Raw genomic sequence first — 19,533 nt, forward strand, 5'->3', positions numbered from 1 at the left:
ACAGGGGCAGAGGAGAGACAACAGGTGCGCTGGAGAGACAACAGGGGCACTGGAGAGACAACAGGTGCAGAGGAGAGACAACAGGGGCACTGGAGAAATAACAGGTGCAGAGGAGAAACAACAGGGGCACTGGAGAGAAAACAGGTGCAGAGGAGAGACAACAGGGGCAGAGGAGAGACAACAGGTGCGCTGGAGAGACAACAGGGGCACTGGAGAGACAACAGGTGCAGAGGAGAGACAACAGGGGCAGTGGAGAGACAACAGGTGCACTGGAGAAATAACAGGTGCAGAGGAGAAACAACAGGTGCGCTGGAGAGACAACAGGTGCGCTGGAGAGACAACAGGGGCACTGGAGAGACAACAGGTGCAGAGGAGAGACAACAGGGGCACTGGAGAGACAACAGGTGCGCTGGAGAGACAACAGGGGCACTGGAGAGACAACAGGTGCAGAGGAGAGACAACAGGGGCAGTGGAGAGACAACAGGGGCACTGGAGAGACAACAGGTGCACTGGAGAGATAACAGGGGCACTGGAGAGACAACAGGTGCAGAGGAGAGACAACAGGTTCAGAGGAGAGACAACAGGTGCACTGGAGAGACAACAGGTGCAGAGTAGAGACAACAGGGGCAGTGGAGAGACGACAGGTGCAGAGTAGAGACAACAGGGGCAGTGGAGAGACGACAGGTGCAGAGGAGAGACAACAGGTGCACTGGAGAGGGAGCAGGACCGGTATCTGCTCCTTTGTTTGAGGATGAACACGAGGAGTACTACCAAAGCTCTACAAAATAACCTCTAGGGGGCTGCTGGTGTGTATGTTTCTGGACAAACTGTCAGAAATGGGGTGGAATGAGGGCCCGATGTTCTGTAGTGGGATCTGTGCTCACAGCCAGCACGGTGCAGCTCAACTGGCATTTACCTGAGAACACCAGAACTGGCAGGTTGGGTATTGGCGCACCATTCTCTTCACAGATGAGAGCTGGTTCACACTGAGCACATGTGACCGTTGTGAAAGAGTTTGGAGACACCGAGGTGAGTGTTCCATTACCTGCAACATCATCCAGCATGACCGGTTTAGTGGTGGGTCAGTGATGGTCTTGGAAGGCATATCCTTGGAGGGTTGCACAGACCCCCATATGCTAGCAAACGGTACCCTGGCTGCTGGGATGAAATCCTCAGAGCCATTGTCAGAGCTTACACGCAGTGGGCCCTGGGTTCCTCCTGGTGCAGTGAGCCCTGGGTTCCTCCTGGTGCAGTGGGCCCTGGGTTCGTCCTGGTGCAGTGGGCCCTGGGTTCCTGATGGTGAAGTGGACCCTGGTTCCTCCTGGTACAGTGGTCCTGGGTTCCTCTTGTTGCAGTGGGCCCTGGGTTCCTCCTGGTGCAGTGGGCCCTGGGTTCCTCCTGGTGCAGTGGGGCCTGGGTTCCTCCTGGTACAGTGGTCCTGGGTTCCTCTTGTTGCAGTGGGCCCTGCATTCCTCTTGGTTCAGGACAATGCTTGGCCTCATGTGGCCAGAGTGTGTAGACAGTTCTTGGGGGACAAATGCATCGATGCCATTGACTGGCCCTCAGGCTCTCCAGACCTGAATCCAGTTGAGAATCTTTGGGACGTTATGTACGGTGCAGCTGGTCGACTCCAAGTAGCTCTGCAGACTGTCCAGACTGTTTCACTGATGCCCTGATCCAGGTCTGGGAGAAGACCCCCCATGCCCAGACGTTGTTGGAAGTGCATACAGGCACGTTAATAGTAGAAATCTGTATTTGTGTTATTGTAAAATGAGAGATGAAGGTTTACCTCCGTTTGTGTCCAGAAGCAGAGTCTGTCGGCCATTTCCTGAAAAACACAAGCTGTCAGTGAGTAGCAGCCAATCACTGACTTCAACCAGCTCTGACTCATCATGACTCATGATTTAAAAATTACAACTTTATGGTTAATCATGTTTTGATTAACCAAAGAAACTTTTCCCGTTAAGCATCACCAGAACAAACATGCTAACTGGAAACCCTCAGAGACGCTGCAGCAGTTAAACGTGGAAATAAAACTCTTGCCTTTGAGTTTGAAAGCGTTGTTTTGTTTGTAACCACAGTTCTGTGATTGAGTTTGTGATACCTGGAGCTCTCTTACCAGAGAAGAGCTCATGAACATCAGGGAATGATCACCAGCTGATTTATTTCCCACTTTCCTGGTGACGCTGTCACCTTTGCTCATGCAGTGAATCGACGGTGTGCAACAGAGTGTACTTCACGGAGACGTGGCAGTGTGGATGGATGCTGGATTCTGCGCTGCAGCTGGTTGGATTTAACTGTACGGAGTGGACCGCAACTGGCAAAACGAAAGGTGGAGGTGTCTATTTTTACATCAACAGTGACTGGTGTACCGACCTGATTCGGCAGCACTGTTCTCCTGATAAACTGACACAAACGGTAAACCCGTTTGAGTCCTGCATACAGGCAGAAACTCAAGCTCTGTAAACCTGTGGTGAGGACATCTAAGCAGTGGACCAGTGAAGCTGTAGAGGACCTCCAGGCGTGTTTGGACTGCACTGGCTGGGATGTTTTCAGGACTGTTACCAACAATCTGGATGAGTTTACTGAGGCTGTGACGTCCTACATCAGTTTCTGTGAGCACGGCTGTATACCAGTACACACCAGGGTGAGTTACAGGACCTGTACGCCTCCAGGCCCCCCACGGACCCTGACCCCCATAACTCCCCAAAGCCCCCTTACAGTACAGTATACTCATCCTGTAAATATTTTAGGTACATCCCTGCACGAACTGTAATTTAAATAACAGCCATATTGTACATATTCTTTATTATTCTTTTATATTTTTAAACATCTTTTCATATCTTATTGTTATTTTATATTTTCTGTATATGTCTTTATCTTTCTTACATTTTCTACTGTCTCTGTTTATTTTTTGTATGTGTAAAGCTGCTTGGCCACTAAAGCTGATTAAAACTGTGCATTAATCATTCAAGCAAAAAGTAAAACACAGTTGAGTGGGATGGACAGTACAGCTCAGTCATTTTGTTACTCTTTGCACATTAAAACAAAACGTATATTTAATTCCCAAAATTTCACAGATAATTTCAGATATTTCTTAACAGGCAGTCCAAAAGAAAAACTCACTCTTACCATTAGCATCAGCTGAGTCGGCTCCATCTGTGAGGAAACATAAAGCATTAATAATGTATATAAAGCATAATAAATTATAAGATAAATATATTACAGTCACGTGATGAAGAATTAAACTAACGTTTGTGACATGAAGACTTGTATGTTGTTATAAAGAGTTCATTTTTACCTGATATCACTAGAAATAAAGAAACTGTTCACACTGTTGCCTCTACCACAGTGTGTCAGTAGTAACTGTAGTATCAGAATTAGTATTATTACTAGTATCAGTATTGCTATCAATATCACTATCATTAAGTCTTAGTATCATTATTAGTATTATAACTAGTATTAGGGGTAAACAATTATTAAAACAGCAAATCATGTCGTGAAACTCAACAATAAATGCAGTAATGAAATGCAACATGTCAGTAATCTCCTCACACGTTATAATCCTCCTCCTCCTCATCATAATAAAATAATAAAATATTTGTACTAATCCACGGTGATGAGCTGAATCTGTTGGACTGTTGACAGACAAACTCAGCTGATAATATGTCTACGCTAATGATACTCAGCCGAGATGTGTTCTTTTACCCGTCTGGACTCCGTCAGCTTCAACGTGCAATGAAGATGATGAAGCTGCTGCACCTGATGAAATATGTATTTTACTTAATTTAAATTAAATAAGAGCAGTCTGCAGCAGCACTTCAGAGTAAAGGTCTTCCTGGATTTTCAGAGTAAAAGTATTTTTGGATTTGCAGAGTAAAAATCTTTCTGGATTTTCAGAATAAAAGCGTTCTCTTTACCAACCTCCCTGGGCTGCAGAGTGGGAGGAGCCTGAGACAGAGCTGGTCAATGATTGGTCAGGTCCTGAGCCCAGAGAGGTGTGGTCTGGTCCTGATTGGTCAATGCTGATGTCTAAGCGATGAACAGGATCTTCAACACCAGGATGAAAACAGAAAAGTAAAGCAGCAGAAGAGAGAGAAGAAGAGTCAGAACAGGTTAGTTTTATGTTTCCATCATGACGTAAAATAAACTCAATTATTAAATCAGTTAATTCAAACTTTATATGACCTTCTGCACAGCATCTTATTGGAAAACGGGTCCATTTATAAATCTGGACAGTGGCTTCAGAAAGTACTCAGACCCCTTCACTGTTTGCACACTTAATTGTTGTGTAGTTGTAATTTTAAATGGATAAAATATTTGCCAACCTCTGGCTTGGTTTTTTCCTGACATGCAGTGTGAACTATGGGACCTTATGAACGCAGGGGTGTACCTTTCTACACTATGTCCAATCAACTCAACTCGCCACAGGTGGACTCCAATAAAGTTCTACACACGTCTCAATGATCATTAAAGTAAACTGGATGCACCTGTGTGCAAAGCAAAGGGTCTGAATGCTAATGGAAATGAGAAATTTCAGGTTTGATTCTTAATAAATTTGAAAACATGATTTGACTGTCATTATGAGTTATTGGTGTATATGGATGATGGATGGCACACATGGCAATTTTATCTATTCAAAATCAAATCTGTGCTAAAAGTGAAGGGGTCACACTTATACATACATGTTCACGTCTGTTATTTATTAGCACAGGCACACCAGCAAGCTGCCCTGCCCCGTCACAAGTCATTGAAGATAATAGCACAGTGGTGCTGTTGTTGTGGTCTGTCTTCAAGGCCCTTTATAGATGTAAACTGAAACGAATTTAGAATTTAAATCCCTTAACTTGAAATGGAAAGTAGCATTAATTTGGTTAAGTTGCTTTAACTTGAAACTATGAGTTAGAATAACTCAAACTTGTTCATTTAACTAACATTGGGACAACTAGAACACTGTAGTTATATCCACTTTATGAACTTAAATTTATGAGTTGAAACAAAGGCAATCTTCAAGTTGAGTTATCTGAACTTAAAAATGTGAGTTGAAGGGGTGTAGAATTGTATTGTTAGACAAGTGAAAGCAAGTTTCCTTGAATGGACAATGTAATATAGATAGTTGTTTTAACTCACAGTATTAAGTTCAAACAACAAATTATCATTAATTAAACAAATTGTATGACGTAACATCATGAGTTGAAACAAAGCTTTTCTTAAAGTTGAGTTTACTCACATTTTTAAGGCAGCAATTGAACTTAAGTTTATAAGCTGAACCACCTAGATAATTTTTACAGTGTATGCTTCAGCAACATCACATTGAGAATCTTTTAGCTGGACGCTAAATGAGACACTTAACCCCTCATTGCTCCAGAGGCGTGTGTTTGGCAATTGTAAGTTGCTTTGGATAAAAGAGGCAGCTAAATGAACATATGTAAATGATGGGCCAGATACTGCCACAATGGTGACAGAGTGCAAATCATAAAAACATTTAAACATGGATTTTGGGAACGGGAGATTTTGTTATTGTGTATGTATGTATCTCTAAAAATACACGGAGCAGAAATCTTTGATGCAATCTTGTCTTCATTTGCCTATTTGACGTTGAAGTAATCCAAAAGTAACTAGAAGTAATCAGATTACATTACTTTTATTTTGTGGATTTTCTTGGATTATGTTACTAATTACATTTTTAAACAAGTAATTAGTAATTGTGGATCCTAGAAATGAGGCAATAAAAACATTGTCGCAGAAATAAATGTAGTGCCTAAACCTTCTGGACAGTATTTTAAATTAAACAAATACAGTGGATTTTTTTCTTAGTACCATGATGATTTTACACATTTATGATTTCTATGTATCAGATTTCCAAAACTAATTCTCAGCCCGTCAGAGCCCCTGAAGTCAGTGGTGCTGATCTACAGGTAACAGACCGAGACAAAGGCAGTGAAGAAGACTGTTAGGTAGTAATCATGAATGTAAACAACAACATTTCATCAGCTTTGTAAATGTTTTAGGATGAAGGAAAAACATCCAACATGTTTATTAAAGCTCAAAGATTTTAGAGTTGCTTAACAGCTGATATAGCAAGACCTGGTCACATGACCCCTGTAGGCGGGGTCAGTACCTGCAGGTGAATCCAAACTGGAGCCGCTCTTCTGATCTACAGATGGAGCTGCTGTCAAACCTGAACCAGTCGCTGAACCACAAACAGCAACCAAACGGATCAATAATACAGCTGATCATAACTGATCAATAATGCTTAATTTTTTACTTCATGAACAGGCCCCAGAAGTGGAAGGAAAGAAAATCACACCTGTAGAGTCTAGCTGAGTGACTGGAGTCATGTGATCTGTCAGAACAAAAACAAACAGAGGAAATCAAATCACACCTGATCACACCTGTACTGATCAAACCTGATCACCCTTGTACTGATCACACCTGATCACACCTGTACTGATCAAACCTGATCACACCTGTACTGATCACACCTATACTGATCACACCTGTACTGATCACACCTGTACCTATACTGATCACACCTGATCACACCTGTACTGATCAAACCTGATCACACCTGTACTGATCACACCTGATCACACCTGTACTGATCAAACCTGATAACACCTGTACTGATCACACCTATACTGATCACACCTGTACTGATAACACCTGATCACACCTGTACCTGTGCTGATCACACCTGATCACACCTGTACTGATCACACCTAGATTAATAGGTAGAAGGTGCTGAAGGGGATAGGAAACAGGAAGTGAGGCGCTGAAGCTCCCTCGCTCAGTTCGAAAATTCAGGCTGTCATAAGAGAAACGTACCAATCAGGCCGAGCAGGAAGTCATGACTGGACAGGTCGATGGGTCCTGAAGAAGAAGAAGATAAAGAAGAAGAAGAAAAAGAAGAATAGATAATCAAGGATGAACACAGACATGAAAAAAAGATAAATGAACAGTTAAGTGGTCTTAGTAAATAATTAAAGTACCTAAAGTACTGCATTTACACAGAGATCTTCTGGGCCACTGATCTCTCAAAGCTCTTTACAACACGGGCCAGATTACAATAACCATTCCACAGGATATTACGATAAATCACCATTGTACTGAGTATTATGATAAATAACCAGTTTACTGGATAACATGATAAATCACCAGTTCAATGGATGCCATGATAAATCACAAGTTTACTGGATAACATGATAAATCACCAGTTCAATGGATGCCATGATAAATCACCATTTTACTGGATGTCATGATAAATCACCAGTTTACTGGATATTACCATAAATCACAGTTCACTGGATATTACCATAAATCACCAGTTTACCGGATGTCATGATAAATCACAGTTCACTGGATATTACCATAAATCACCAGTTTACTGGATGTCATGATAAATCACAGTTCACTGGATATTACCATAAATCACCAGTTTACTGGATGTCATGATAAATCACCAGTTTACCGGATGTCATGATAAATCACCAGTTTACCGGATGTCATGATAAATCACAGTTCACTGGATATTACCATAAATCACCAGTTTACTGGATGTCATGATAAATCACCAGTTTACTGGATGCCATGATAAATCACCAGTTTACCGGATGTCACGATAAATCACAGTTCACTGGATATTACCATAAATCACCAGTTTACCGGATGTCATGATAAATCTCCAGTTTACTGGATGCCATGATAAATCACAGTTCACTGGATATTACCATAAATCACCAGTTTACCGGATGTCATGATAAATCACAGTTCACTGGATATTACCATAAATCACAAGTTTACTGGATGCCATGATAAATCACAAGTTTACTGGATGCCATGATAAATCACCAGTTTACCGGATGTCACGATAAATCACCAGTTTACCGGATGTCATGATAAATCACAGTTCACTGGATATTACCATAAATCACCAGTTTACTGGATGCCATGATAAATCACCAGTTTACCGGATGTCACGATAAATCACAGTTCACTGGATATTATCATAAATCACCAGTTTACTGGATGCCATGATAAATCACCAGTTTACTGGATGCCATGATAAATCACCAGTTTACTGGATGTCATGATAAATCACAGTTCACTGGATATTACCATAAATCACCAGTTTACTGGATGCCATGATAAATCACCAGTTTACCGGATGTCATGATAAATCACAGTTCACTGGATATTACCATAAATCACCAGTTTACCGGATGTCACGATAAATCACCAGTTTACCGGATGTCATGATAAATCACAGTTCACTGGATATTACCATAAATCACCAGTTTACTGGATGCCATGATAAATCACCAGTTTACCGGATGTCATGATAAATCACCAGTTTACCGGATATTACCATAAATCACCAGTTTACTGGATGCCATGATAAATCACCAGTTTACCGGATGTCATGATAAATCACCAGTTTACCGGATGTCATGATAAATCACCAGTTTACTGGATGCCATGATAAATCACCAGTTTACCGGATGTCATGATAAATCACCAGTTTACCGGATGTCATGATAAATCACAGTTCACTGGATATTACCATAAATCACCAGTTTACTGGATGTCATGATAAATCACCAGTTTACTGGATGTCATGATAAATCACAGTTCACTGGATATTACCATAAATCACAAGTTTACTGGATGTCATGATAAATCACCAGTTTACTGGATGCCATGATAAATCACCAGTTTACTGGATGTCATGATAAATCACAGTTCACTGGATATTACCATAAATCACCAGTTTACTGGATGCCATGATAAATCACCAGTTTACCGGATGTCATGATAAATCACAGTTCACTGGATATTACCATAAATCACCAGTTTACTGGATGTCATGATAAATCACCAGTTTACTGGATGCCATGATAAATCACCAGTTTACAGGATGTCACGATAAATCACAGTTCACTGGATATTACCATAAATCACCAGTTTACTGGATGTCATGATAAATCTCCAGTTTACTGGATGCCATGATAAATCACCAGTTTACCGGATGTCATGATAAATCACCAGTTTACTGGATGTCATGATAAATCACCAGTTTACTGGATGCCATGATAAATCACCAGTTTACCGGATGTCATGATAAATCACCAGTTTACTGGATGCCATGATAAATCACCAGTTTACCGGATGTCATGATAAATCACCAGTTTACCGGATGTCATGATAAATCACAGTTCACTGGATATTACCATAAATCACCAGTTTACCGGATGTCATGATAAATCACAGTTCACTGGATATTACCATAAATCACCAGTTTACTGGATGTCATGATAAATCACCAGTGTACTGGATGCCATAATAAATCACCAGTTTACTGGAAATTACGATACATCACCAGTTTACTGGATGCCATGATAAATTACCAGTTCACTGGAAATTACGATAAATCACCAGTGTACTGGATGCCATAATAAATCACCAGTTTACTGGAAATTACGACAAATCACCAGTGTACTGGATGCCATAATAAATCACCAGTTTACTGGAAATTACGACAAATCACCAGTGTAATGGATGTCATAATAAATTACCTGTTTTCTGGATAGGCTTATGTGACTGATTTACAGCTACAGCAGGCCATCCATATATAAGGTAACCAGTCACCTGTCAGTATTCCGCTGTAATGTGAAATCTGGGTTTACCTTATTAATATTTATAAAGTGTATTCACTTTATATTTAAAACAAAATTGTATGACATAATCTTCCTGGTACTTAATCCCTTGATGCCTGAATTTATTTATGATAAAAAATATATATATATTTCTGTTTTCATTTGCTTTCAGGTTAATGTTAAATTAAGTGGAAATTGTTAATTTGTCTATGGAACATATAAAAGATATAAATTCAGGTATGATGTAGGTGTGATGCAAATTAGCGACAAAAGGCATAAACAAGAAACCAGCCCTTGCAAAAGGTTCCCAGGTACATATCGAATATGCCCAAACAAGCATTTGGGGAATACAAACGCTATCTCAGCTGCAGTCTGAAAGGAAGAAGTGTGATGTAAATTTGCGGCACTCAGGGGTTAAATGTGAGGTGTAAGATTACTGTAACTAACAACTGGACATTTTAGAGCAAAGAATAAATGAAGTATATTTTCCAAATTCCAATCAAATCTGACCGAGTCATCAAAGCGTCCTGACAAACATCCAATAGAAGCTTTCAGTGAGATGTTTCACACAGAACTACACCAACAGTTGGCTGCAGTGCAGACCGAGGCAGATACCCACTCAAAGCTATATTTTAATCAGCTTAAATCCTCTAAGGCCAAGAGCTGAGCCCAGAACAGAGTCTTTCAGCCCTCCCTCAGACACAAACACAGTAAACAAAGATAAACAGGTAACCAGAACGTCATCTCACCAGTCTGACTGTCAGCTCCGCCTCCGCCCCCTCCTCCATTCAGCAGCTTCTGTCCGTTACCTGAAACACAAACACAATAATCAATAATCACCTCTATTGATTTTCATGTCTTAAACATAGTCTTTTCTGCTTAAACCCTTTGACTTCAAACTCTTTTGGTTCTTTTGTGAAATCCTTATTTCTTCATGTCTTTTCTTTAGTGTGTGTGTATGTATAGTGTATCAGTACATTATTGACCTGCATGCATTGCCAGTGATTTTACACATATTTACCATTGGACTCTGAGTCTGCTCCGTCAGACCCTGTAGACACAAACACACTCAGATCTGAGAACATCTTTTACACTCAAGTTTTAGCACTCATGCATTAGTCCATTTACATATTCATTTATTGATTGATTGATTAACTGATTGATTCAATCAGACCAGTCAGATTTTGTCACAATCCAGGCCCAGCTCGAGTTCAACAGATCCCTTATGTCATCATCGTTCCTCCATCACCACCACCTGGTGCCCATTAGGGCTTCACCTTTCTTCACCTTTAACACCAACTCATCACAATGGTGTCTAATTGGCAAAGACTTTTCACAATATGTCATTAAATGATTCTCACTCACTCAAATCAAGTCTCTCCTGACTGAGATGGTTTTTGAGTGTTTACCTAAAATGTCTTCTCAATCAGCTGCTGAGGATTTAAGAACACTTCCTGAACTAACCATGAACTGCTACCTGCAGAAAGCAGCTTAGTGTTGGAGGTATTTTACCGTTGGTTTCTGTGTGAGATGAAGCTGCTGGACGACCGGCCGCTGAAAACAAAGAAAACTCAGATTTCAACTGAAACTTTGTTCTGATTTATACTTTCATGTTAAAATAAAAAGATGCTTACCTGCATGATGAGCAGCAGAGAGACCAGAGTGTTGTACTGCTGCTGCTGGAGAACCTGAAGAACCCAAAGAACCAGAGATGTGAACCAAAGGATGAGGGCTGGCTGTCATTCTGTTCACATACATTACATTATTGATTAGATAGAGGGGTGGTGATTGAGCAGTGAATAAGACACGTCTTTGGTGTGAGAGACCCGAATTCAATCCCCCACTGTGACCCATCCACCATTGTGTCCCTGAGCAAGACACTTATCCCCTCATTGCTCCAGTGGCGTGTGACCTCTGACATATATAGCAATGGCATGTTGCTTTGGATAAAAACATCAGCTAAATGAATAAATGTAATGAAGATGGAACATATTGATTGATTGACTTTTACCCTGTGAAGCTGCTGAGCTGCTTGGACCTCCAGCGGCTGAGAAACAAACACATGGAGAAGGAGATTCACTCACTTCTTCATGGGGTTTATTTCCTGCAGTTGTTCTTATTAACTGGGGCGATTCATCGACGTAGTCGACGTAATTGATTATGTATGTTGACTCGCATTACGTGCATCGAAGCGTTGCTACATTCGGTCTTAGTGGGATTCTCGCGGACAAGCTGCATCTACCAGACCAAGTCTAAAGTTTGGGAGTATTTTAGACAGACACTCAACAACATGCTGCTCCGTGAGCTTCACTGCAGCACAGCTGCTGTCCATGAACACGTGGAGCGAAAGTATCATTTATTAATCAGTCTGATTTATTTAACAGCCACGTCTGAGCAAGATAGCAGCTGGAACTAACAGTACAGACAAAAATAACAGTACAGTCTGTGAATCCTTTCAGGTGTTTCTTTGGCCCACAGTGATGCAGAAATACATCTCACTATCAGACTGCATTACTCAATATGGAAATAAATCCATGTCAGAAACATTTAAAGTTTTAAGTAAAGTAGCCTAATTAATGTCTGTTATTGTTATTATCACAACACATCAATGACGTGGAAACTGGATTCATTTTAAGATGCTGCTATTGTCATTATTCTGATGTGCTTCATCAGGATGATTGAATAAAATATTGATTTATTGATTAGACATGTTTTTGATATTTATTTTGGTAAAATTGGTATGTTAATCGAGTACTAGGCAACTTTCCCCCCCTTAGAATACACAAAATTAGTCGATAGATTAATCCACTATTCGAAAAAATGATCATTATGTACAGCCCTATCAGTAATGTATCTATACAAGCAGCCGGGGGCGGATGGTGATAACTGGATGTGTTGAATATGTTGATAAACCTGTATGATCAGGACTCATCCTTTTTATTTACCTGCTGTTCCATCATTTGTTCCTCCTCGTGCTGACTGACTGCTGGAAGCTGTTAAAATAAACACAAACCTTTATCTGATTATCCATCCATTGTCAACCGCTCATCCTGCGTAGAGGGTCACGGGGGGCTGGAGCCAATCGCCCAGCTGACTTCTGGCGCAAGGCGGGTACACACATAGACGAACAACGGACAATTTAGGGTCACCAATTAACCTAGTCCTTTAGATGGTGGGAGGAAGCCAGAGCACCTGGAGAGAACCCACGCAGACATGCAAACTCCACACAGAAAGGCCAGGGCAACCGGGGTTTGAACCCACGACCTTCTTGCTGTGAGGCGACAGTGCTAACCACTGAACCACCATTGTAAGATACCACAAACACTCAGAGATGGGAGGACTTTTTTTGAAGTTTTTGAATCAAGTGTCAGCCAAAGGAGCTGGATACGAATGGGCTTTTACTATCTCTCGGAGTACAAACAGGCAGGAAATGACACTACCCCATGATGACAGACCTCAGTCAAGGTGAAAGTCATGTAAGTTGCTGAGCCAAAGATGGACTCATGAGGGAGAGAAGAGACTTTATCTGTGACATGTTGGAATTATTTTCTATTTAGCATAGTCACAGAAATAAACATAGAAGCTCAAATATTAATGTGATTTTCTTCTGTTTTCCAACACATTAAATCTGTTGTTAGTTCTCAAGTTAAATGAATGCCAAATGTAGAACAGAAATAACTCACGTATATGTATATTATATATTATATATTAAAGTGGTTGAACAATTTAACTTCATGTTAGATGTGATGGACCGAAACAGTCGACTCACCGCTCAGATCCTGAATGTTGGACGAAACACCTGCAGAGAAAAATCACCTGAGTCATGTCAGTCAGATAGAGATTACTTGTTAGTATTAATAATAATTGATCCTTGTTGGGAGAATCATATGTCTGCACTCTGCTGACAGCAGTCATCAAAATCCTAGCTGTTGAAATAATAGCCAGAAAAGGTATTTCAGGTTTGTTCCCTTTCATTAGCTGGAAAGACATTATTCATAACATTTTGTTTAGAGTCACATCTTAAACAATTTATCCTCATCTTAACATTTACATTTGATATCAACTGTCTGGAACATAATTTCCACGATTGCATTATTTTGGATAAAAGTGGAGAATGTACATTCACAATGACGCCTGTTTTCTATCAAAGCACTACACAGAAATAATAAATACACATTCAAACTGGGGAAACATAATTCAGATTTCATGTTTACACTTAAAAGTGTGGAAATATTTTTCTCTAGCAAGGACCACACCATCAAAAGATGTATTTAAAGTATTTATTGATGAAACAAATACATTGTGTAAAGCTATTGGGTTGTGGAGAAGCTTTGGTGGGAAATCGGCCAGAGTACCTGGGCACGACGGATCCCGACAGAACAGCTTTTAGTTAAATGAGAAAACACTGAGTGGCTCTTTGAGATCTGACCAAATGTAGTGGTGGTGCGCTTGGTACGCTAACGGCCTGTGATCTGTATGAAGAACCTGGGAATGCCATTAAGCCAGCATAGAATGGGCACAGCTGATGAAACAGGACATGGTGTTGAGATCGAACAACAGGAAGTTTAGGTTGAACTGGTCGGGAAAGTGGGGGAAACTCTTCCAAGCTGACCAGTAAGACGAGAGGGTTTAGGGTGCTATGCTGCTGCTGATATTAGGAGTATTAGAGCAAGATTTACGTGTTGAGCGTCATGGTTAAATATGGAGGAACTGGTGTTGGACGGGTAGCTTCTGGAATGAGTAAGGGGCCAACAATGGCGTTGGACTGACTGGAAACATGAGCTGCGTGAAGACTGTATTAGTGAGACTCGGATTGGCAGCTTAGGCGGCACGTGAAGCAACCATTGTTGATGGACTTGCAGGACCATCCGTCGCCCCACAGTATGGATGCCGCTATTATGAGGTAGATTTTGAGAAAGTGCTGGAAGCAGCCTGGTATTCACTTGTAAGCTCCAGGGGTCATTCTTCTGCAAACCCCCCAAAACAAGTAGCGTCGGTGTACAGATAGATGTTGTGTGGGTGAGTCAGTGTTTGTCGTAGGAGAAGTTGATACCATTCTGATTGGCAATGAGGTTGAGTCAAAGATGGAGTTTGGCATGGTTTTAATGCCCAGGGAGATGGGACGGAAGAAACGATTGATAGCAAGTGAGAGACAAAACATCTCCTGTGGGGAATGATGGGTAGGGCCAAGTTGAAGTGACTTAGGAGGGAGAGAAATTGGCGTTTGGTGCAGCATGATACAGGGAGGAATTGGAGATCAGGTTTATTGTGGCCAGCCTATGGCACACCTGTTCAATCCCCATGCTGTCTGATCAGCATCTTGATATGCCACACCTGTGAGGTGGATGGAGGATTATCTCGTCAAAGGAGAAGTGCTCACTAACACAGATTTGTGAACAATATTTGAAATATTTGTGTACATAGAGAAAGTCTTAGATCTTTGAGTTCAGCTCATGATGAATGGAGGAAAAAACAAAAGGGCTGCCTTTATAATTTTGATGAGAGCTGGTGTTGACAGAACTGTGGGCATGACATGCTGACATGACATTGTTGAACCGTCTGATCCGTAAAAAGGAATTCCTCTTTCTTTAAGCATTTTTTTTGAAGAGTAGCTAATTTTAGATGAAGGCTGGTTGTCGGGGGGACCTCGCTGTGGCTCGAATGTGGTAATGCTGCGATCAGCTACTTGTTGTGAGGCGGAGAATTCATCAGGGGAAGTGTTCTTGAATTTTCAGGAGAGATGAACTATGGAAGAGATGGAGTAAGTTAGAGCTGGACTCAAAAACACTTCTTGGACCGCTTCAGAATTGTGGAAAGTGGGGTCTCAGGCCTGGAGGAGGCGAAGATATTTTCGCCTTCTTATGCTGGGTCTGCTGACGTGGGTTTATGGAAATGTTAAAAGTGATCATCCTGATTCTGTCCAAATAATTAATTGTCCAATGGAAATAGCGAGAGAGAGTTCATTCTCAAGGTAAGGTAAGTGGAAGGATAAAGTTGTTTGTAGTAAATCACATTACAGAATGGTAGCTCAGCGTGCTCGAGTGATGTTTCCTGGTCTCGGTTCAGGTGCAGAATACAAGAGCAAAGAAGAGGAGATGGGTTAGCTGGGTATTTTTGGAAATGCCAGGAGTGACATAATTGAGACGTGGTCCTCCTCCTGAAACTCTGCTAGATAGCTCAAAAAGTTTAATTTGTTTTGTGTAAAGCAGGGTCATCAACTGGTGGACTGACACAACTGGGAAATATATATACATAATACATTTACTCATTTGGCAGATAATACACATTTATTTTGTCAGTAAAGTGATTTTAACTTGCAGAAGGACGCCAGCTCTGTAGAGCTGTATAGGTCTTGTGTTGCCTGGTTACAGAAACAGGCGGCAGAGAAGTGAGCTGACCAAGACACATGGGTCACATGATGATGAAGTAGATTGAGGTTTATTCTTCCTGCTTCCTGGAAATATTAAACGATACTATGAAACAGACACTTGGAGTCTGAGGTGAGGACGCGTGCTCAAAGTCCAATATGAGTCCTGTCAACGAAGGACAACGAAGCCCTTTACAGGCAGAGAAATGTTAAAGGAGGGTAGGGATGCAATGTGGGAAACAATTCTGGATGGAAAGGAAGACATGAACTTAAAGAAACAATGAAAGAAATCCCCCTTTCAGTATTTTCACAAATGTTGACTAAACTGATTCCATTAGTCTGGATTAGCATGAGTCGGTATTTGTAGGTATCAAAGTGTTCAGACCTCAGCAGGGCCAGATGGTTGACTTACTGGACCTCAATTTAAGTTGAATACCCCTGATGTAAAGTCTGAGACATAATATTTATATATATTCTACTTTATGAAATAATTAAAAATGTGACTTTTCTGTTTGTAAAATGAACTTCTCAATATATAAATTAGTCCAGTTCAACACCAGAACATAGAGTTAAAGGAACATGATCATGTTTGTAAAGGGAGAGTTCTGTTGTACTGCGTTAGATTGTACAGGTGTACCTCAGAAAGCGGTTTTGTACAGGTGTACCTAATAAAGCGGTGTTGTACTCCATCAAATTGTACAGGTGTACCAAATACAGTGGTGTTGTACAGGTGTACCTAACAAAGCGGTGTTGTACTGTGTCAGATTGTTCAGGTGTAACTAATAAAGAGGTTTTCTACTGTGTCAGATTGTACAGGTGTACCTAATAAAGAGGTGTTGTACAGGTGTAACTAATAAAGTTGTGTTGTACAGGTGTACCTAATAAAAAGGTGTTGTACTGTGTCAGATTGTACAGGTGTACCTAATAAAGAGGTGTTGTACAGGTGTACCTAATAAAGAGGTGTTCTACTGTGTCAGATTGTACAGGTGTACCTAATAAAGCGGTGTTGTACAGGTGTACCTAATAAAGAGGTGTTGTACAGGTGTACCTAATAAAGCTGTGTTGTACAGGTGTACCTAATAAAGAGGTGTTGTACAGGTGTACCTAATAAAGTGGTGTTGTACAGGTGTACCTAATAAAGCGGTGTTGTACAGGTGTACCTAACAAAGAGGTGTTGTACAGGTGTACCTAATAAAGAGGTGTTGTACAGGTGTACCTAATAAAGAGGTGTTGTACAGGTATACCTAATAAAGCGGTGTTGTAGAGGTGTACCTAATAAAGCGGTGTTCTACTGTGTCAGATTGTACAGGTGTACCTAATAAAGCTGTGTTGTACAGGTGTACCTAATAAAGAGGTGTTGTACAGGTGTACCTAATAAAGTGGTGTTGTACTGTGTCAGATTGTACAGGTGTACCTAATAAAGTGGTGTTGTACAGGTGTTCCTAATAAAGAGGTGTTCTACAGGTGTACCTCAGAAAGCGGTTTTATACAGGTGCACCTAATGAAGCGGTGTTGTACTCCATCAGATTGTACAGGTGTACCTAACAAAGCTGTGTTGTACTGTGTCAGATTGTACAGGTGTACCTAATAAAGAGGTGTTCTACTGTGTCAGATTGTACAGGTGTACCTAATAAAGAGGTGTTCTACTGTGTCAGATTGTACAGGTGTACCTAATAAAGAGGTGTTGTACAGGTGTACCTAATAAAGGGGTGTTGTACATGTGTACCTAATAAAGAGGTGTTGTACAGATGTACCTAATAAAGAGGTGATGTACAGGTGTACCTCAGAAAGCGGTTTTATACAGGTGCACCTAATGAAGCGGTGTTGTACTCCATCAGATTGTACAGGTGTACCTAATAAAGAGGTGTTCTACTGTGTCAGATTGTACAGGTGCACCTAATAAAGAAGTGTTGTACATGTGTACCTAATAAAGAGGTGTTGTACAGGTGTAACTAATAAAGAGGTGTTGTACAGGTGTACCTAACAAAGCGGTGTTGTACTGTGTCAGATTGTACAGGTGTACCTAATAAAGAGGTGTTGTACAGATGTACCTAATAAAGAGGTGATGTACAGGTGCACCTAATAAAGAGGTGTTGTACATGTGTACCTAATAAAGAGGTGTTGTACATGTGTACCTAATAAAGAGGCGTTGTACAGGTGTACCTAATAAAGAGGTGTTGTACATGTGTACCTAATAAAGAGGTGTTGTACAGATGTACCTAATAAAGAGGTGATGTACAGGTGTACCTCAGAAAGCGGTTTTATACAGGTGCACCTAATGAAGCGGTGTTGTACTCCATCAGATTGTACAGGTGTACCTAATAAAGAGGTGTTCTACTGTGTCAGATTGTACAGGTGCACCTAATAAAGAAGTGTTGTACATGTGTACCTAATAAAGAGGTGTTGTACAGGTGTAACTAATAAAGAGGTGTTGTACAGGTGTACCTAACAAAGCGGTGTTGTACTGTGTCAGATTGTACAGGTGTACCTAATAAAGAGGTGTTGTACAGATGTACCTAATAAAGAGGTGATGTACAGGTGCACCTAATAAAGAGGTGTTGTACATGTGTACCTAATAAAGAGGTGTTGTACATGTGTACCTAATAAAGAGGCGTTGTACAGGTGTACCTAATAAAGAGGTGTTGTACATGTGTACCTAATAAAGAGGTGTTGTACAGATGTACCTAATAAAGAGGTGATGTACAGGTGTACCTCAGAAAGCGGTTTTATACAGGTGCACCTAATGAAGCGGTGTTGTACTCCATCAGATTGTACAGGTGTACCTAATAAAGAGGTGTTCTACTGTGTCAGATTGTACAGGTGTACCTAATAAAGAGGTGTTCTACTGTGTCAGATTGTAAAGGTGTACCTAATAAAGAGGTGTTGTACAGGTGTACCTAATAAAGGGGTGTTGTACATGTGTACCTAATAAAGAGGTGTTGTACATGTGTACCTAATAAAGAGGTGTTGTACAGGTGTAACTAATAAAGAGGTGTTGTACATGTGTACCTAACAAAGCGGTGTTGTACAGGTGTACCTAATAAAGAGGTGTTGTACAGGTGTACCTAATAAAGCGGTGTTGTACAGGTGTACCTAATAAAGCGGTGTTGTACAGGTGTACCTAATAAAGCGGTGTTGTACTCCATCAGATTGTACAGGTGTACCTAATAAAGCGGTGTTGTACTGTGTCAGATTGTACAGGTGTACCTAATAAAGCGGTGTTCTACAGGTGTACCTAATAAAGCGGTGTTGTACTGTGTCAGATTGTACAGGTGTACCTAATAAAGCGGTGTTGTACAGGTGTACCTAATAAAGCGGTGTTGTACTCCATCAGATTGTACAGGTGTACCTAATAAAGCGGTGTTGTACTGTGTCAGATTGTACAGGTGTACCTAATAAAGCGGTGTTCTACAGGTGTACCTAATAAAGCGGTGTTGTACTGTGTCAGATTGTACAGGTGTACCTAATAAAGCGGTGTTCTACAGGTGTACCTAATAAAGCGGTGTTCTA

The 19,533-nt window shown here is 40.9% G+C and overlaps 1 protein-coding gene across 1 annotated transcript in view; it reads right to left on the reverse strand.

Annotated features, from left to right (window-relative positions):
• The window catches only part of si:ch211-80h18.1 (uncharacterized protein LOC555593 homolog), a 35,497-nt gene that overhangs the window by 12,790 nt on the left and 3,174 nt on the right, over nt 1-19,533 (reverse strand). Inside the window, exons 4-14 of the mRNA XM_046059079.1 lie at nt 13,426-13,455; nt 11,291-11,344; nt 11,169-11,210; nt 10,678-10,707; nt 10,406-10,465; nt 6,829-6,873; nt 6,311-6,346; nt 3,925-4,050; nt 3,709-3,762; nt 3,133-3,159; nt 1,790-1,828 (exon numbers count right to left, since the gene is read on the reverse strand). Coding sequence (XP_045915035.1) covers nt 1,790-1,828; nt 3,133-3,159; nt 3,709-3,762; nt 3,925-4,050; nt 6,311-6,346; nt 6,829-6,873; nt 10,406-10,465; nt 10,678-10,707; nt 11,169-11,210; nt 11,291-11,344; nt 13,426-13,455 — 543 coding nt within the window. The remainder of the gene's footprint in view (nt 1-1,789; nt 1,829-3,132; nt 3,160-3,708; nt 3,763-3,924; nt 4,051-6,310; nt 6,347-6,828; nt 6,874-10,405; nt 10,466-10,677; nt 10,708-11,168; nt 11,211-11,290; nt 11,345-13,425; nt 13,456-19,533) is intronic.

Source organism: Micropterus dolomieu, linkage group LG09 (genome assembly GCF_021292245.1).
Source record: "Micropterus dolomieu isolate WLL.071019.BEF.003 ecotype Adirondacks linkage group LG09, ASM2129224v1, whole genome shotgun sequence".
Lineage (NCBI taxonomy): Eukaryota > Metazoa > Chordata > Actinopteri > Centrarchiformes > Centrarchidae > Micropterus > Micropterus dolomieu.